The sequence below is a fragment of the Vanessa cardui genome, chromosome 5 (genome assembly GCF_905220365.1).
Source record: "Vanessa cardui chromosome 5, ilVanCard2.1, whole genome shotgun sequence".
NCBI classification, from domain to species: Eukaryota; Metazoa; Arthropoda; class Insecta; order Lepidoptera; family Nymphalidae; genus Vanessa; species Vanessa cardui.
Window position 1 is genome coordinate 1,264,416 of NC_061127.1, and position 20,216 is coordinate 1,284,631.

Consider the following 20,216-nt stretch of genomic DNA (forward strand, 5'->3'; position numbering starts at 1 on the left):
AAAATTGTCTTATGATATTTGTATCTATATTGGAATTGAATCCCTTTAATATTTTTCGTACAAGTCAAATTAAATTAAATAAAAAAAGAAAACAATAATGTTTTTAATTGTGTTGTTTAATATTATCAAACATATTTGTACTAAGAATGAAAACGCAAGGAATTATGTCAGAACTTCTATAAAGAAATGTATCATATCCTAATAAATATTTATTTATGAGCGATATTGGTATTTCATCAAATAACAAAGAAAAAAGGGCAAACAATTTCGTTATTTTAGATGAAAATATAATAAACGACACAGCAAAATATATTAACTGTATGCTAACAAAAAAATGTTCTGTATAATGTTTAATAAAATTGATGATTCTCGACTCTGAGGAAAGATAACTTTAGATATAAAATTTTGTTTAGCAAAGATTGATTTGAAAGACTCTTACAGAAATTTTCGGAAAGTGTTCATGGATTTGATGATCATTTCATCATTTCCAGCGCGGTTCTATATATACACGGATGTTATATATATCTAATAGTGCAAAACATTAAAATACTTATACAGATATTAAAAAAATATTGCAAATTTAGACATAATGTTTGCCGAAAAATATATGACAAATGATAGTTAAATAAAAGCTATTAAAAATCAAATCAGTTAGCAAATATCATATTTCGTACATATAATAATGACCTTTTAAAAGATCATTTTACAAACACGTTATCCATTCCATTCGAAATTGTTTTATATTAATAAACGTGATTTATAAATTAAAGTGATATTTGATTAGATGAATATTTGAAAGCTATATTTCAAATTTATCACTTGATTGACACAATATTGCTAAAATTGTTACAACCACTTTTGGCAATAATAATATAAAATGTAAAACAATAGTGTATAATGTAAAATGATACTTTGTCATTTATTTTTTAACAAAACTTAGTACACAAGTAATCTAATAATGAAGCCCTTATAATATAAGAAAAATATGACACTAAAATTAAACTAGATAAAGTTTTAACAGTACGTTTAACGGCAGTGGTAAATGATGAGAATGACAGATTTGATGCTACTTATTTAGGTATCATACATCTAGGAATATTTACACCGTATCTATATTTTATGTCCTCAAATATACCAACAGTTTGATTTATAAAAGAATAAAATATTATCAAGATGAAAGTTTCTTCACTAGTAACTCAAACTTTTACAATTTGAAGTCGGAACCGTTCCACCCGTAACTTTCAGCTTACTTTGAAGTGAACAAGTTCACCTGCTTTTTATTGTGCAACTTTGCAAAACCTCATGACTGCACCTCCGGTTATTACATTGAGGTGTCATAAACTTTTTTTAGTTTCAAAAGTAAGTCCGTTTAATTCTTTTTGATTTTAATAACAGTTAATGTGATATTTTCTTTAAGATACGAAATTTTTTGTTTTCAATTTACTTCACGAGCCACAGTAAGCTACAAATAAATCTTGATAAATTATTTTGATGAGGGATGAGGGACTATGAATTACACCTACCTTATATATATTCGATAATTACTTAAAAACTACGACTATTATCACCGTGTACTAACCTATGATCATTCATTCGAAGCATTCTTTAAATATAGGGATTAAGGATAACTATATAAGAATATATACATTCATAATATATACAGATAAGCGAGCGCCTTGAACCATCATCCTCACAATTGATAGACGTAGGAAATCTAATGACGTGGATACAGAGAACAGTAATTTTTTTGCTAATTTGTAATATTCTTATCATAACTTGGTAGTAGTAACATTCAATTTCATTAGGATTATTCAAAATTAGTGTGATTCACAAAAGAAAAAGTTTGATAATGCTTAGATATAATTAGTATGAAAATTATTAATAAGTAAAATAGATTTCAGTTACAATTGTAAGTTTTGAAATTTTAGGTGTTATTTCAATCTTCTGAGACATTCATAGTATCGTGATGTTATTTTAGAAATCAACAATGCAAGGCCCTGGCGCTCAATAAAGTGTCTGTCAATGTAGACTCCAGTCTAAATGTAGATCTCGAGAAGAAGACCTCGAATGAAGAGTCGGCGGTGCATGTGGGGCACCGCGTGCCGCGTGTCAGTAGTCCAATGATTCCTCATCTGGAGATCGTTTGCGGCAACACAAGCGCCACGCGGCTGCTAATGCACACACTCCAATTGCAATCGCCAGTCCAGCTCCTAACGCTGGCGCTAACCAATCCCCACCTCCCGCACTTCTTGCTCCTGCACATAGTTCTGGTGCCTCATCATGTATCTGTCCCAATGGAATTCCACTAAGTGCATCTAAGTAACCAAGACGACGCAAACTGTGTTCAGAATAGGCTTCTCTAGCTCGTTTCTCTTCAGCTGTCCAAAACTTTCTTTCACCAGAAGTAACATTAGGACAGTTAATAACACCATTGCATATGAGCCTAGCTGGAATGCAAAGCGCTTCTTCGCCTGGGCAAATAAAATCGCAGCCGTGCCCTGAATCAGAAATAGTCGAGCCACCTTCCGTTAAACGTGATGTCATTAATGTTCCATCAGAATTTTTGGGTAAGTGGAATAGACCAGTCCATGCGATTTTGAAAGACGCACGAGCTGGTGATGCACTTCCGATAAATACTATTCTTATAGATCTAGTCTTTTCTTTTTCCATAACTAGGGGATCATCTAAAGATTCAAAACCAAGTTCAACCGCTGATAACGGCGGCAGCTCACGAGCAAAGGATACATTTTCACCACAAACTGATAAATATGGTTCGATTCGTCCAGGTAGGTAAATTTGAATATTTCCATCATCGCAATGCCTTGAAGCAAACTTAATACTATCAAAATGTAGCCAGATATCTCTTTTTTCTTCTATTTCTAAATCCCAAATACATTGTATTCTTTTCGGAGGTTCAGTATAACCTAAGGCTTCCAAGTGTGGATAAACTATTTCTCCTTCTAAAGCTGCAGCTAGTACTGGTGGCCCGCAGAGTGGACCATGAACGAACTCGTACCTGGCTTCAAAAAGTGGTGAAGGATTTTTAAAATAGGAAGCAGCTGCGTGTGCGTTATCAACGATAAGCTGTAGATTCAAAGTTTCGCCTGATGAAACCACTCTATACGGTCTTGCTCGAGAGACAGTATTAGAATGCTTGGCACAGAGACAAGAGCCAAGGGATCTTTGTACTGCTAAATGTAATGGTAAAGGTGTAGTTGTGATACTCATAGTTGTATTCATCGTTTTACCACCAGGAAATGGTTCCCAGATAATCAATTTATCAGCTCTGTCTTCGTAGCAATTCTGACAGGATACAGGTGTATACGGATGTTCCTGAAAATAAAAAAGGTTTTAATGCCTAAAATACGACACACATAGTACTGTAGCTGGTTGATAATGGTTATTATTACTGAATCAATCCCCACTTGCGAAAAGTTAATTTTTATTTTTTGGGGTTTTATTAATAACTGTTTCCTCTTTCTTGTTCGTTGCGTGTCTCTAGCTGCGTAAATATTATCGTTAATAATGTGCGAAACCCACCAAGTTAAGGCTATAACAACCTACTATTTTACTGGAGGTACAGTTTATGGGCAATTTAACGGAACATTGGGTTTTGCATTTAACGTTTAAAGTACGCAGACGAAATGCAGCTATAACTTTTTATTTCGATTTGCATATTAAATAGTTCCCTGTGGTCCCTTAAAGCGCTCATATTTCCAACAACAACAGAATACTAAATGGAAATTGTTACCTGAGGTGTTATATGAAATTGAAATTAGATTTTGTATTTTCTACTTTATTTACTATTTATTATAAGGAATATTATACCTAAATAATACATTCACTAGTTTTTACCTTGAAGTTGACACTCAGTATGGTTAATATCACTCTAGCATAAATCCTCTTATCCGTGACAAATCTGTACAAACAATGAACATCTTCACCGGGTGGAGCCTGTTTATATACCAGAGTGTTTAAAGGAGATCTTAGTCTACCAGCTCTCTGTTTCCACGAAGCTATCACTTCATCACAAGCTGTTCCCGGCACCGGTTCTCCGAATCTTGTGTTGTTGAAAAAGTCATAATGGGCCCAATAGTACAGAGACGAGCTGGAATGATTACTCAATATTAAAATGCGATATATGCTTTATTTTTTCGTCTTTTAGTTATTTCTTTGTGACGCTTATAAAAAAAATGTAGTCGAGGTAAACAGAAAATAAAGTACTCAATATTCTATTAGCTAACGTACGTATGAAACGCTATTTCTCAATCTAAATGTGTCTGACCTAATTCTCTAGTAATACCAGCATTTGCGAATAATATACGTCTATTGATTCGCACCCTTTTCATCTGTTTCTCAAATCAATGTGAAATTCTCCACTAATAACGTTACAACCGAAATTGTGTTATCGAGTTCTATTATTGTATTGGCCTTTGTTGCCTTCTCGACTTGGCTTCTAAGGTTTTCCTTAATATAGCTTTACGAATATTATAACTGACACGCGATACCGAACACGTGAATGTGGCAGCTCCATAATGGAAACTATTAACCAAGTAAATACAGACGATGTTGAATGTTGTTACATTATTGTTTATGATTACATTTAAATTGCATTGTTTGGTTTTATTTCAACGAAGATTTTAAAACGTCTTAGCCGTATTCATACAATTATCTGATCCAAATATTTGTATTCTTTACTCAAATTTCCTATCGTGTATTCATATAAAAGTTTTGTTTCAATTCACAATTATATCGTCACAGCATTTATTTGTATGATAAAATTAAAATGACAGTAAATAGAATAAACCACACAAATTCCACGAGTGGGTGTAACTGAATATCTTGTTTTAACCGCATCTTTGAATACCATCTAAATTTAGCACCATAATAAGTCATTTAGCTATATACATATATTCAACACAACAGGAAAAGCATTGTCAGGGCTGGTTGGCGACAGGCAAATATGACTATTTTATCTAGTATTATAAAACAAAAGCAAACGATAATATATTTAAGATTAAGTTATAGACATACCCACTATAACTTCCAGTCTTACTCTCAAATCTCACAAACATCGCATTTCCAGTAGAGACAAAGTCGTGCTTCTCCATTGGCCTGCTAAAAGTGTCACAGAAGGTCTTGATTATCTTTGCGTCATCAGGTCTTGGTGCGTCGTATAGCGTAAGCGATTCCCCACAATCACCAGTCCACGGTGATATTGGCGATTCTATCCGGTTTATTCGAAAGCTGCGAGGAATTTCACAAAAAAATATTTATGGAGTTAGCATGATCAGACAGTTATTCCTCATACGAAATTATGGATCGGGTTTTAATTTTTACCTTGGAAAGTACAGTCTCACAACTTGTCCAGGGAAACCTTGCATCAGATATGTACATGATGTGTGCGGTGGGTACCAATGCGCAACGGACAGAAATATCCCTTCCGTGTCACCCGACTTCTTCAAAGATTCTGCTGTCAGTAACCAGTCGCAGTTTCCAATTTTGGAGCCAGGCGCTTCAACATGACCAGGCCAGTTTCCAACGTTGAAATGGAAGCCCGTGTTCAATAGTGGTCCTGATAGAAATATAGCATGATTATTGACTATCCAAAACGATATGACAAGTTACGACCATATCTTTAAGTTACTTTTAGCGAAACACATTACAGTTCGTTGGGGCATGTCAATATTTTCTACTTATCGAAGCTAAAAGTCTTTTGACGATATGTTAACAAAATGGTCAATATTTCATCATGTAAATCGAATACCAAGTCAAAATTTTCAATTTAATATCATGAAAACGTACAACTATTACATATCGTTCATGTTCCAACTTCGAAATCGACAGCAATCTGTCATAATAGCTAGGAAATTGCTTAAATTAACTTGTTCATTCAGTTCATACCCGCAGGTGAGCTGACGAACTCAACAAACAGGTCCTGGGACGTGCCGATAATGGAGTAGGGAAACTTTCCCATGCCGCAGAAAGTTCCGATCACGGATGCCGATTCGTCTTTACCGTCGTATATCCTGATGTAATCGTACGGACAATTTTCTGAACCTAAAACAAAAGAAAGTGTAAAAAAAAAACACAAGGTACAATAGTTTAGTATTTAATTACTTCACTTTTGATTTTAATTAAGTATAATGGGAAGTTTTAAGAAATGCTTTGCGCGTATGTGTATCTGTTTGGTTCACAAGCAAAGTATCAGGTCAAGGCAAAAAAATATAAATGTTGTCTAGACTCGAACAAGTATAAAAACATGCTGTACCAATTTACATGAAACTTAAACCAGAAGATGTAATATATTTTGTAGAGGGTTTTATTAATATGTCCGACAACGTCTGTCTGCAGTTTTGATAGTAAAACATAAAATGGAATTATCTAGCTAAAGTTTAAAGTATACAACATAAAACTAACTCGGAGTATTCTTGAGTTGCTTTTTGAACTATTGAATAAGTTTCAATGTGGCTGCTTACAACTTCGGCAAATTATCTGCATACCTATTCCATATTGGCATACTAATGCATCTTCAAAAATTTTGATTTTGAACTCGTGATTTTATTGACACAGAAAAAATACAATAATAAATAAATATTGGACAATATCACACACATTACTCTGATCTCAATGTGAGTAGCTGACGCACTTGTGTTATGGAAGAGAAGTAACGACGGTACCACGAACACCCAGACCCAAGAAAACATAGAAAATTAATTAATTTTTATATGGTTGAGTGGCGTAGCCATGAAAACCGGTGTACATACCACTCGACCACGGAGGTCGTCGAAAAATATAAAAATGAATTAAATAATCACACCTATGGTTCCTTAAAAAATGAATGTTTATACTATATTCGTTTAGGTTCCTTGGAAAACCTAGAAACCAGAAAATTCTCAGTCGTTTATCTAGGTAAGGTGAGCTCGTAATTTATAACGATCATAAATAACGGACATCCAATAATGGACGCTAAATCTCTGACGTTTTTCCAAAACTTTCAACCAATATTACATTCTTGGCAACTGTCAAAACTTTTTGTACCCTCGTTACATTGTTAAAGTATGCAAGGGAGATAACTACATGTATTTATGTGTTCGAAATCTTGTTTAAATAAAGAACTCATGATTACATTTTTTTAACGGCTTTTGTATTTTACCTCTGCCTCTACTTAACTAAAATTATACCAATATCATGTTTAAGTCCAATTAGTATTTAAGAAAAGGTATTCCCCAAAATATTTTCTTACGAAATATTGAAAGACAATAATTTCTGAACAATATACAAATAAATTACTTCAACATATGTAAACAAATCGCAGATGTTTTTAACTTTTTTATTGTTTTACGAACGTTGTTTTGTTTGTGACTGAAGTTTGCGTTGTGAAAGTGCAGCACTTATTTGCTACAATATGTTGACTCCTCTTTGTATTGCCAACAATATCGTGTCCTTTATTTATAGGCCATTGTGGTCAAACTTGACACAAAGTTTGTATTATTTTTATATAACTTTCTGTGACTTTTATGGAACATTTTGTCTAGTGCAAAAGTTACCTATCGTATATAATAAGGTTTTCTGGTCATAAGAAAATGTACGCTTTAAATTTAGGAAGCGAAATGTAGTATTACTTTTTATTCATCTATCTAAATTAATTATTACTCTCAGATTAATATACCATTGAAATCAATCTTTGAAAACGTATTGTTTAAGTAAGTTTAAATAAAAATACAATTTAATTATATTGTAAATATATAATATGGAACGATAATTTCCTTGTGTTTTAACTTGCAATCATAGATCAGGATTTACGTGTTCTAATAAATGGCTTAGCACAGACTTCACTATAGTCTATATATTATTGTTAGGCAAACTCACATATTTTCATCAGTAGTAACTAATACCCATATATATTTACGTTCTTTTATTTTCAAATATAAGCTTCTCTTGCTTTTTTTTACTTTGGATAATTATTTCCTTATCAAATGCTGAATTCGCCAGCCTGGGTAGGTACCACCCACTCATGAGATATTGTACTGCTAAACAACAGTACGCAGTATTGTTGTGTTCCTGTTTGAAGGGTACAAGACATACTCAGAACCCAAGGTTTGTAGAGCATAGACGATGTTAGGAATGGCTTATTTCCAATATCTTTGGGGAAAGATGACATGGTTTTCTTTTTGTGTATACACGTGAAAAGCGACACTCGAAGTTACGTACAGGACAGCACAATACGAACAAATTGTTACAATTTACGTCCTTGCAAATATTTATAATTTAATGTTTAAAAAATTGCACGGGACAAAATCCCGTTAAAATTATATTACCCGTGCGAAGCAGGGCGGTAGCTAAACATTCATAAGCTCACTAACAAGAGGTTACACTTTTTCTGGTTTCCTGTTGCGAAATCATAAACATTCCCATAAAAGAGTAACTCACTGTATGCAGTCGACTAACAGGGGTAATAAGTTTGTGTTTGTATTGTATCACGTATGTATGTTAATGTGTGTGTACATTTGCTTGAATACCTCATTAGTATAAGTCCTTTATACAATTTAATTTACTTATTTGTTTTACATTTACTTTGTGTACATTAACGAACAATGTTGTTATACCAATTATAATCTACGCATTGATGTTTCAAAGTCATAATTATAGTAAACTAGCACCCGCCCGCACGCACGGGTGCAAGATTGATAGTAAAAAATATATACTACACAATTTGTTTATTTACGACATCACATTAGTAACTTCTAAAATTATCAGTATTATTTTACTGTATTGTCCGTGATTTATTATTATACAACAATTTTCCTCTCGAATCACTTGTGTAATTTTAAAGATCGAATCATACATAAGGACAGACATCGGCAAGCGACTTTTTTTATACTATGTAATGATTTTGTGATGTTTGACGACCTCCGTGGTTTCACTCCGAGGTCCTGGGTTCGATTCCCGGCCGAGTCGATGTAGATTACTATCACTTTTCTATGTTGTCTTGGGTCTGGGTGTTTGTGGTACCTTCGTTACTTCTGATTTTCCAAAACACAAGTGCTTTAGCTACTTACATTGGGATCAGAGTAATGTATGTGATGTTGTCTCATATTTATTTATTTATTATTATTAATGTTACGTTTGTATAATTATACAGGTGCTAGCCTCACCTGATGTGATTGGTCGCATGGGGCACGTCATAATATTCTCACAACGTTGTCCGTCTATGTTGAACTCCTCATTCTCTATGTACAGCTTTATATAGGGCAGCCTCGTGTTTAAGTGATACCTAGGGAACAGAACAGGCGTATTATAATTTGAAGTTTTGTTTATGTACAATAAATAACATGCTTACAAACTGAACTACAGAAGGGGCATAATAGTTTTATAATGTAATATAATTGTTTTTATTACACATCCTTAAATTTATATTGAATTTGCCATAAAGTTGTTTGGAAGAGATCGTTTCTTATCTTGCCTTATTGTGTATCTTAAATTGTTTTATCTGATTGGTATCGTAAAACGTTTATGCTTGTTGTTGTATTATTAACATAATCATTATTATCTAAAGCATAAAATAACTTTAAGAAAAAAAGAAAGCATAAAAATATCTTAAGAAAAATGTCGAAAATTTGCGTCGAAAAGTTTTCTTTTATATATAAACCTGAACGAGGTAAAACAACTCGCTATAATTGCGGGACTTAATGCTACAATTATTTACAGAACGTACACTCTTATAAGTAACTTTCTTAAAATTATACCTGCAATGTAAATTCCTCGGGTACACGCCTGGGTAAGCAGCCGACTGCACGTAGCAAGTCTGCAGCCTGCAGTCTCGAAAAACTCGCTCGCAATACGACCTATAAAAAGTTATGATGAACAGTTCCCTCATAATGAATCCCACTTCACTGTTCAACTTTTATAACAACCATATATTGTTAAAACGAAATTTGTTTGACAAATGAAAATGTTTTGTTAATTTAATTATTTAGTTCGTATAACGCGACCAAATCTGAGAGGCAATTAAATATTTCTGGCGATAAAGAAATTATGTATATTTTTTTGTATTAAAATTCGGGTCAGGCTAAGGAAAAATATTTTCCTTATTAAATTAATCTCATTATCTCGGAAGCATGTAAAGCCATAACGGTCATCATTATGAGAGTGTTTTAATAAATATAACGATTTTGTTTACGCATAATTTTGGCACGACGATTTACACTATTTTTTTTTTCAAATAACTTAATGTGTTGGTATCGTTTGGAACTGTTGACTGGTAACCAGAAAAGTGGACACAAATATATTTCTTTTATATGTGGAAAGATTTCATGCTATCGATTTTTATTAACTTAAAAAGTTAAATCGATCACCGTGCTAATATATTTGAGCATAGATAGTTTTGACGCTAGTCGTAATGGTTATTAGTTTAAATGTTTTCTTTTTTAAATAGTCAGAAATCTTTTACGTTCTCTATGTACCAGATAACTTGAGAATTTACATGGAACACAACGATACCAAATATTACATTCCGGCCCTTTAATTTATGAGCACCCTTGAAAATTTTGAAGATGCAACATGTTCCGAGTAGTAGCTGGTAGGTATGATACGATGTTCATAAATTCTATTGGAACGAAGTTCTTTAACGTGGCGTAAAATAGTGCGAAATGGCAGAAATATTCAAGGAAAAACGTGACACGTTCTTTCCCTTTCTTTCTTTTTCTTTCTCTTACCATATATTTTCAAACATTGTTGAATCATGCCCATTATTCTGTACACAATACATAGTGAAAGCAACTTCGTTCCAACAAGATACAACAGGTCGCGTTTTTTATTAATATTAATTTGAAATAATATTCCAAATAATACATACACACATTAAGGGGTGACATACATCAGCACTTCAATATAATTGGCTCGAATAGGCTCAGGCTGACACTTCGCGATTTATTTTACCATAACGCTGATACATTCGCGCAATCACACGTCAATACCAGCAGTCGTGAGTAAAATATAACAGAATAGATGCCATTATAAACAGAAATAAATGGAAAATAAAACCTAGCCGTCTGATTGATGGCGCAAATTTGCAACATTGTTCTGGCGTAGCTAAGTCTAGACTACATAAATAGTTATGTATGTATTAGTATAACTATCAATATTATTTAATTTATTTATGTTTTAAGACGCAAATTCTCAGGGAATATATCCCATTTGGCAGCCGGTTTCTTTTTCTTTATGAGGAGTGAAATTTAAATATGGTGACAAATTCATAAGTTTTCTCAAATTTCTAATATTGATTTTAGTCGAATTGCATTGTGAACACTTAAATGCATACATTTATGTTGATACTAGTGAGTCGCCTCGACTTAAAGAAAGATCAAAATGGTACCATTGTAGCAGTTATCTGATCGAACATTTGCCAGTAATAGATTTTTGGTTGTACAAAATTGAGAATCGGTGATTCTATTCATTCTATTTTAATTTTATAAAGAAAAATTTTAATAGATCGATTGATGAACATGACACAATCTATAGCATTCAGGAATAAAGCAGTTTTTTTAGTCTAACATAAAAAATACATTTAGAAATTGATCTTAAGAAAAGAAGATTAAAATAATAGAACATCATTTAAGTGTTAATCATTGTAGTTGGCACATAGAAATATTTTTTCAGGAAAGTTAAATTTTATTAGAACTCACCGCTAGATGGCGTTACAACTCATCAACTTCACCGGTCATGATAATTGGTATAAATGAGATTACACGGACAGAACAACATCGGACGATTGCTCTGTCCGAGTTTGATTTGAAAATATAGTTACGTCACACTTTAAGAAGTGTGACGTAATATGAACTCGTTCCGATTTACCATATTATTTACCCTCTGAGCATTTTTATTAATATTAATTAATAAAGTACACGTAATAAATATATATTTTTAGGAGTACGTCTTTCCGAACACCAAGCAGAATAACATGAATAATAAATACAAATTAAGCATATGAAATATGTGTTCCATGCCCGAGCATGGAACACATATTTCATATGCTTAAAAAAAAAAAAAACAGCCTCAAATCCGAATTTGAGGCTGTTTTTTTTTTTTTTGAAATCGTAGATATGTCTTATTTTGATGACTTACGAATATTCCTATGTACGATTTACATTAGCTCAATCTGATAGCCAAAGGTTTAAGGTTCGAATCTGTGATTTTTTTCAAGTGTTATTGTATGTTTGAAAATAATCGTATTTCTTTAATTCGTTTTTATGAGGAGAAAATAATATTTAAGTCTACAGCCATCACAACAGCTAAAAAAATCTCGATATTCTTTTAAAATTTTGGCGTGAAGAAATATAATAAAGTAACTTGTCAAAACGTGATCGTTATAAAGTTGGTAAAAGTGCTTAGAAGATAGATTACAAGGTCGTGAAGCAATTAATTATTTTATGGGCAATAAACTCTTTTGAATCATGTAAAGAGCTTTTTCCTACTAATTTTAAAACAGTATGCCTTTCCAAAATGATGCAATTTTCGCCCACAAGCGAAACTAGTGCATTCAATTATATATCGCGGTGCAACTTATTTATAAATAATTAAAAACTCTGCTTGGAGAATGTTGGGAAACTAACATTTAATATGCAACTAACACTCTCCTACATAATAAAAATCCTAATATCGCTCGCAACAACACTCCAGACGCCGTACTATCATGGATTAAGTCGAGCAATTCAGAACTTTTTTTATACATCAAGCTAAATACTAATATTCTTTTATAATAGTAACAGAATGTAAATTTCCCACTGCTGGAATAAAGGCTCATCTTTCATTAAGGATAGGGTTTGGAACATATTCCACCACGCTGTTCCAATGCGGGTTAGTGGAATGCACATGTGGCAGAATTACGATGAAATTAGACACATGCAGGTTTCTGGGTTTGAACCCACAAACATTGGTTAAGATGGACGCGTTCTAACTACTGGGTCATCTCAGCTAATATTCTTTTATAGAATTAGTAAATTCGAAATTTCACTTTTATTAAATCTGGACCTCTGCCAGGCTTTCGTTTCAGGTTTGCGTAATTTGCAAAAGGGAATGTAAATAAAATAACTTTTCCTGACAAATTTCGTCGAGCGCACGGATCCCGCATTCAGCAATTGTCCCGCACTCAAACACTTGATTACATGGCATAAATCAGAGGGTGCAATAATAGGCTGAACTAGCGCAGACCATTCTGCGCGATTTATTCACCATTTCAGTCACGTAGCGACCAAAGAGGTAGCCATTTGGAGGCCAGAAAATGATTCCAGCGACGTTTTAGGGTCTATGTAATTGAAGGTTGATTTATAAGATGATTACTGAGTTAGGACCTTGTCAAAGTTCGAATGTGATTCGTTTTTGGAATTTATTATTAGGAACATTGTGCTATCCGATCAATGGCCAGTATTATGCCGAATATTTAGTAAGAAGGTTGTATAACGTTAGTTGTTACTCGATTTGAAGATTACATTTCAATTAAAAACTAAAATATTTAATTTTTAAATATTCTATATTTAAATAATCCTAGATACTTTCATCAAGAATATCAACGTTTTACCACTAATAAAAATCTAGATTAAGATTTGTGAATCTAAAAAAACCGATGCTACAGTGTAAACTCTAGTAGAATCTTCATTCAATCGCCATAACGGGACTCAGCTACACAATATAGGCAATTAGTACAACTATACAAATGACTATTATTGATTGTTTTCTTGGTGGTAGGGCTTTGTGCAAGCCCGTCTAGGTAGGTACCATCCACTCATCAGTTATTCTACCGCCAAACAACAGTACTCAAGATTGTTGTGTTCCGGTTTGAAAGATGAGTGAGCCAGTGTAACTACAGGCACAAGGGATATAATATCTTAATTCGCAAGGTTAGTGGCGCATTGATGATTTAAGGAATAGTTATATATTATATTTCTTACAGCGTCATTGTCTATGGGTAATGGTGACCACTTACCATCAGGTGTCGCATATGCTCGTCCGCCAACCTATACCATAAAAAATGTGCTTTCAATTAATGTAGGTTTATAGTTTAAAATGATAGGCTAACCAACAAAAAGCGAGAAATAAAAATGACACAAATATGTACACATGTTTCATATTCAAAAAGCTATACCAACGAATTTTCACAATTTCTTAACCTAGAAGATTCACAAAGGCTTTTATGTGGGTTTACTCCCTATAATCCCAGTGAACCTTCTTGGGATCGAAACATATCGTATATAAACAGATAAGGCACGAAATGATAGTGGAATCGAAATAACTACACATATGTAACCATCATAACCCATCGCTGACTGCGTTCTATTTATCGAACAAATTGCACAGGAACATCAAAGCATACTCATTGAACATTTTGAAACAAATCGCATCGAACGATTACCATTGTAGCGAGCATAGAACAATATCAGGAAGTGGCATGTCTGTATTTCATTTTAATTAAACTGTTGATAAAATATAAAGAAATGTCGATTAAAAATCGGGTTGGTAGATAATTGGTAAAATGTTATCTATCACACAAAGTTTCGTATGATGAATAAAGATATGAATATTAAGTAGTGCTTAACTGGCTAATGACCCACGGTACTTGAATAATAATAATATACTCATATACTGCTACATAGTTTTATTGTAGATTATGTATATATTATTTTAAAATATTTAAAAAAAAAGAAAATGTCAGCAAAAATCAGAAAATCTGCTGATGTTTAGTAAAAAATATCAAATATAAAACGCCAAAATGTAAAATAAGGCACGGGTATCTGCGAGCCTGTGGATGTTGTAAATGAAATAAAATTAAAAAATGATTAATAATTATAAATAAAAAAATATATTTCATAAAGCCAGGTACAATATTATGTCCGTCTCAATTTGATGTAAAACACCATTTTGATATGTAGTACAATGCTATACATATTTGAGACATAATGAACGTCTGTGTCCGTGCTAGTATAAACTGTACTACAGACACAGGCGCCTTCCTCTTACAGTTCATTCACAAATTGCTGCACTTTGTAAGGGTTCTGGTAAGTATCAAAACTTAATTTAAAATAGGTAATCAAAACTTATTGTAATTTATATTGCAAGATGAATGTATACGAGTTCTATCCACTATGTAATGTGTTACACCGTCTACTGAAAAATTGAATGTGAAAATATTGGTACTTATGGCACAAATAGGTTACCAATCCTGAGATTTTCTACTGCCTATCAGTAATACCTACACTTAATAACAAACATTATATGGCGAAGGCCATATATACAATATTTGATAGGAAATTGAGGCGACACTGGTGGAGAGCTTGATTAATATATGATATTCGCTAAGGATTTGCGAAAAATATTATATATAATAATATTATAATTTGAAATAAAAAATTAAGTGGAAATTAGTACTTAAGTGTAATAGTGTTGTATAACATATACAGATATTAATCCTCGCAAGATATATAAATCTAAGATTTCTTCATCTTTTTTCCATTGGAAAAGGCTGTAGTTTTGGTGTGTTCAGGTTCATAAGGCCAGTGTGATTGTAGGCACAAGTTGCATAAAATCATAGCTCTTATGGTTGGTAGCATATTATCGATTCTAGATACGATTATATGTACTGCTGGGCTAAGGCCTTCTCTCCTAATAAGGAAAGTGTTTGGAACATATACCACCACGCTGTTTCAATGCGGGTTGGTGGAATGCACATGTGGCAGAATTTCAATGAAATATTACACATGCATATTTTCTCACGATGTTTTCCTTCTCCGCCGAGCACGAGATGAATTATAAACACAAATTAAGCACATATATATAGAGGTACTTGCCTGGGTTTGAGCCCGAAATTATTGATTCAGATGCACGCCTTCTAACCACTGGGCTATCTCAGTATATATACTACATATATAGTTAAATATACAATTGTATAAAAAAAATATTAAAGTAAGTAATTGATGGCATTTCTGCTATGTCCATATTCTGAGTACGTTTGGATTGTTTAGCGATAGTGATATAGAAACGTAATCTAATCTAACTTGAATATTGGAATATATTTGGATTAGAACCAGCAATATTATTGGAAAATAATGAATTGAAATTGCGCACAGTGATAATTTACAAGCTTTGTATTAGGCGCGGGGTTGTGTTTGTGTATAGTTGAGAGAACTGAAAAGCTATCGCTGTTAATATAACAGAGCCGATGAAACCTTTATAACATAAGCTATATAACTTACTACAAGATTGTATAGAAGGAGAAAAGTGTGGATTGAATAATTGTTGACTTTCAGATATGATATAATCCATATTAAATAATAATATTCGCGTGTCTGTTTGGAACATTAAAATAACAGCTTTATACAAAATTCTGTATCTCTCTGTCTGTTCCATGTAATTTCTGGAACGGCTTTACTGATTTTGACTTTCACATACAGCTCATGTAATGAGGAGTACCTTAGGGCTACTTTTGTTTCAGAATTGATAACCCCCTGCCATGCCCCAATGCTGTAGGATTTCGCGGTCACAGCTAGTATATAATATAGTATTTTTATTTCATATGTTCGAAAAGAGTAACTACTGAATTCCTTGTTTTTTGTGAATGAATCTACATTCCGTACTGTTAGTAACTTTAATGCCATCCTTTGAAATTACGATTCAAAAGTATTTCAAAAGTCTATTAGAATATTTTGATTATTAATTTCTAAACGAAGATAACAGGCTAAAATTTAGTAAAGCACAAATATTGTGTGTTCATGGTTTGTGGTTACCATGCCAAGGGGACAAAAAGTAACGGCGAAGAGTAACTTTGAACTTTAACTGTTGGCAAAAAATATCATTTACACTTTGTAATTTACACTAGTACTATTGGATTATGACAAAAACGGTATGTAGGGCAGATCGGATTTTATATGCATTGAAATTATAATATATAGGTTTTACAGTTGCCCTTTTTCAAAGTGAACTACACTACTAATCTACATGACATTTTATAAAGCTTTCACTAATAATTTTAAATAAATATTGTACACACATCACATACTTTGATCCCAATGTAAGTAGCTAAAGCACTTGTGTTATGGAAAATCAGAAGTAACGACGGTACGGTAGAAACCTTTGTAAAAAAATTGGCAATTTTCTGTAAATATTTTTTCAAATTTTACTTAGTGTAATAAATATTTTATTATTACACAATCAATTGCCCTTGTGCAGGCTATGACGTTTTTTACACATATCTTCTTAAAAATATATTTTTTACATAAACACAAACATAACAATAAAGATAGTGAGTAAATAACAAATTATAAAATAATCCGAAAGTATTGGGTACGTAAAAATAACGAGTCGTGCTTGAAATGCAAATTTTATGTTCGTGGACTTTATTTCGTAGCTATAACGCGCGGGACTGAGATAGGTATAGTGTGCGAGAGGGATGGAATGATATTAGACGCAATTTACATAACCTTTCTTTGATATCTTAACAATTTTCGGTCACGGTGGCTAAGCTAGAAATTGTGCGATATAAAGGGGAATGGGTACCAGTACAACCTTACATGCTTTCGTGCTTACCGAAATATAACAATATGAATTTCAAAAATAACTAAAAACCTAATAATTTTTTCTCGGGTCAATTATAATTGTCATGGATTTATGTATGTATTTGTGATAATTATAATTATTACAATTACATAATTTATATAATTCTATTTAAGATGATTCGAAATTTAAATGTGTTTACTCACCCAGCTACGACTTCGCCCCGCCTGTTGGGATACAGCTCTGGATGTTGACCGTATCTGAGGTACACTTCAAACTGTTGTTCTGCTCTGTTAAATGAATAACATTAAAAAAATATAAGTCATTATAATAAATGTATAGTAGCTGTAAAAATAATAATATTCAGCTGCATTTTTTTTTGTTATACGATTAGTGAACTACCCCGGCTCTTAATGTCCATAAGAAAAGTCAAACTTTGCAGTTGCACACAATACATTGATAAACAAGGTATAGTATTCATCACAAGACGTAAATGAAAAAAAAAACGAGTCTTGAGTACTGGTAGAATTTTTTTTTAAAAAACTTCCCACCTGGTTCAGATAGTCATGTGTATTGTTGTTGTAGTGTACATTACTTAAATTACCTTGAATCAAAACTGAAGTAAGTTTGGTCCGTAAAGTTATCTGCATGGAAGACTATCTTCACGAAATTCGTCTCGGATATGAAAGTCTGCGGCTGTTCTATCTCCCCGCAAAATAGACCCGGTTCTTTTCTGTTCGAAACATCTGTCTTCGCATTTCCGTCTACTATCTGGAAACAAATAGTATTATTACTATACACATAATATACTAAAGTAAAAATTGTTACAGTTTGTAAATGACATAGTGTTATTGGTTTTGAAGAAGGTTTGGAGCTTACTCCAATACGCTGTTCCAATGTGTATTAGTGAATACCTTTCAGATTGTCATCTGCCGCACGTTATGAGATCATTATCATAAGTAAGCACATGAAACTCGTTGAGTCTTTCCCAGGGTGAAATCCAGAATCATCGGTAAATTTACCCGTCTCTAAGAGACAGCGACAATTGAAGTCATGTCTCGAACGTAAAGTTTAATTATATTTTCACAATAGACACGTAATAGTAACCTGTTAGTTGCATGCACGTTCGATTCTAATCTTTGTTCTATTTTTAATTCGTCAGTAGTTCTCAATTATCGTGCTATTGGAGAGGCCTATGTCCAGCAGTGGACTAAAAAGGGCTGTTGATGATAATGATGATTTATGTGTTGTTGTGTACTGTACGAATCGGCTCTTGTTGCTTAAATTTAAACAAAAGCCTTTCAAGGCGATATTAAATCGCTATCGATAAGGCATTAGATTGACATGGATTGAAAAATTAAGGAATGCATACGTTAAAAATACATATAAATATTTGAATGTTTCCATTTGTTTTGCCATTGAATTATAATTGGTAAATCCACAAGATTTCTACAAACAATGATACACTAACGTTTTAAATCAATTTGTATAAATGGTCTCCAAAATACGGATACGACGAAGTTTATTCACTTTCGAATTTTCGAAATCACGACAGGGGAATGATCCAATAATTATCCAGCCGTATTGCCGCTGTTCGAGTTCCGAGTTCTTTTAGTTCACGAAGTTCAGAAATTAATTAGTTGAATTGGTAAAGCTCTCACCAACTCGATTACGTCTCCTTGCTTGGTGATTTTCGGGTCTTATGGACTTTGGCTTTCTGTTTTATTTAGCATAATTTCACCCTTAACGTATTTTCTCGTTTTCACCTTTTAATATTTAAAATACAACTGGAACTCAAGGTTCAGGTCAAAGGTCATCTAATTTAAATTTTTGTTATGTATAATAACTGGTTGATGATTTTGGAAATAATCCATACCAATTCATTGATATTTTTGGAAGCATGAAAGAAATAGTAATAAATTAACGCCTCTTTTGTCTGTGTTATATTGATGTTGTATTTATTTATTTATCTGTGTGATGTACAAAAGTATAGTAAAGTAAAAATATATTTTAACACGGAAAAAATATAATTTTCACCAGTATGATTTTAATTTTGAGTTATATAAAAATTTATAAAACTTTATTTAAACAAATGAGGTATAGGACTTAAATTTCAAAAATCAACAAGCAATTTTTATACACTTCAGCTGATTTTTTTAACTTATTCATCTTAGTGATTGTTGATTCTGCAAGAAATCACATCGTACCTCACTCGTGAAATTTTGACAAACGACATACGACGATACGCTATTTTGATACGTGTTCCCTATAAATTTTATGATTATTACAGTCAATATCGCATATCACATCCTGTCATTTCAGACTCATGTTCTGCAGCGAATTTGGTGTAAACTGAAGTGTTTAAAAACTATAAAAGTAGATAACAGCGTCCACTTAAAATACGCACTACTTCCAAACGAATAAATATTATTTGGAAATGGTAATGACAAACGTTATTTCCAAATGACATCAGAAGCATATGTTTTGTTTAAAATCCAAACCTCCTTAAGCATCGAGAATACCAGATATTACGGTTAGTCTAATAAGTACATACGATTCCATATTAAATAATGTCAATAATAAATTGACTCACTTTAGTTAAACTTGAGAGTCGAGATGGCCTAGTGGTTAGAACGCGTGCATCTTAACCGATGATTGCGGGTTCAAACCCA

The 20,216-nt window shown here is 32.8% G+C and overlaps 1 protein-coding gene across 1 annotated transcript in view; it reads right to left on the bottom strand.

Annotated features, from left to right (window-relative positions):
* Positions 1 to 916: 916 nt before the first annotated feature.
* Positions 917 to 20,216, bottom strand: part of LOC124529751 — a 116,246-nt gene continuing 96,946 nt past the window's right edge. The window contains exons 4-12 of the mRNA XM_047103656.1: positions 18,149 to 18,315; positions 17,751 to 17,834; positions 9,750 to 9,848; positions 9,159 to 9,277; positions 5,905 to 6,060; positions 5,341 to 5,575; positions 5,035 to 5,247; positions 3,856 to 4,108; positions 917 to 3,333 (exon numbers count right to left, since the gene is read on the bottom strand). Of these exons, the coding sequence (XP_046959612.1) occupies positions 2,110 to 3,333; positions 3,856 to 4,108; positions 5,035 to 5,247; positions 5,341 to 5,575; positions 5,905 to 6,060; positions 9,159 to 9,277; positions 9,750 to 9,848; positions 17,751 to 17,834; positions 18,149 to 18,315 (2,550 nt within the window). The 3' untranslated portion in view covers positions 917 to 2,109. The remainder of the gene's footprint in view (positions 3,334 to 3,855; positions 4,109 to 5,034; positions 5,248 to 5,340; positions 5,576 to 5,904; positions 6,061 to 9,158; positions 9,278 to 9,749; positions 9,849 to 17,750; positions 17,835 to 18,148; positions 18,316 to 20,216) is intronic.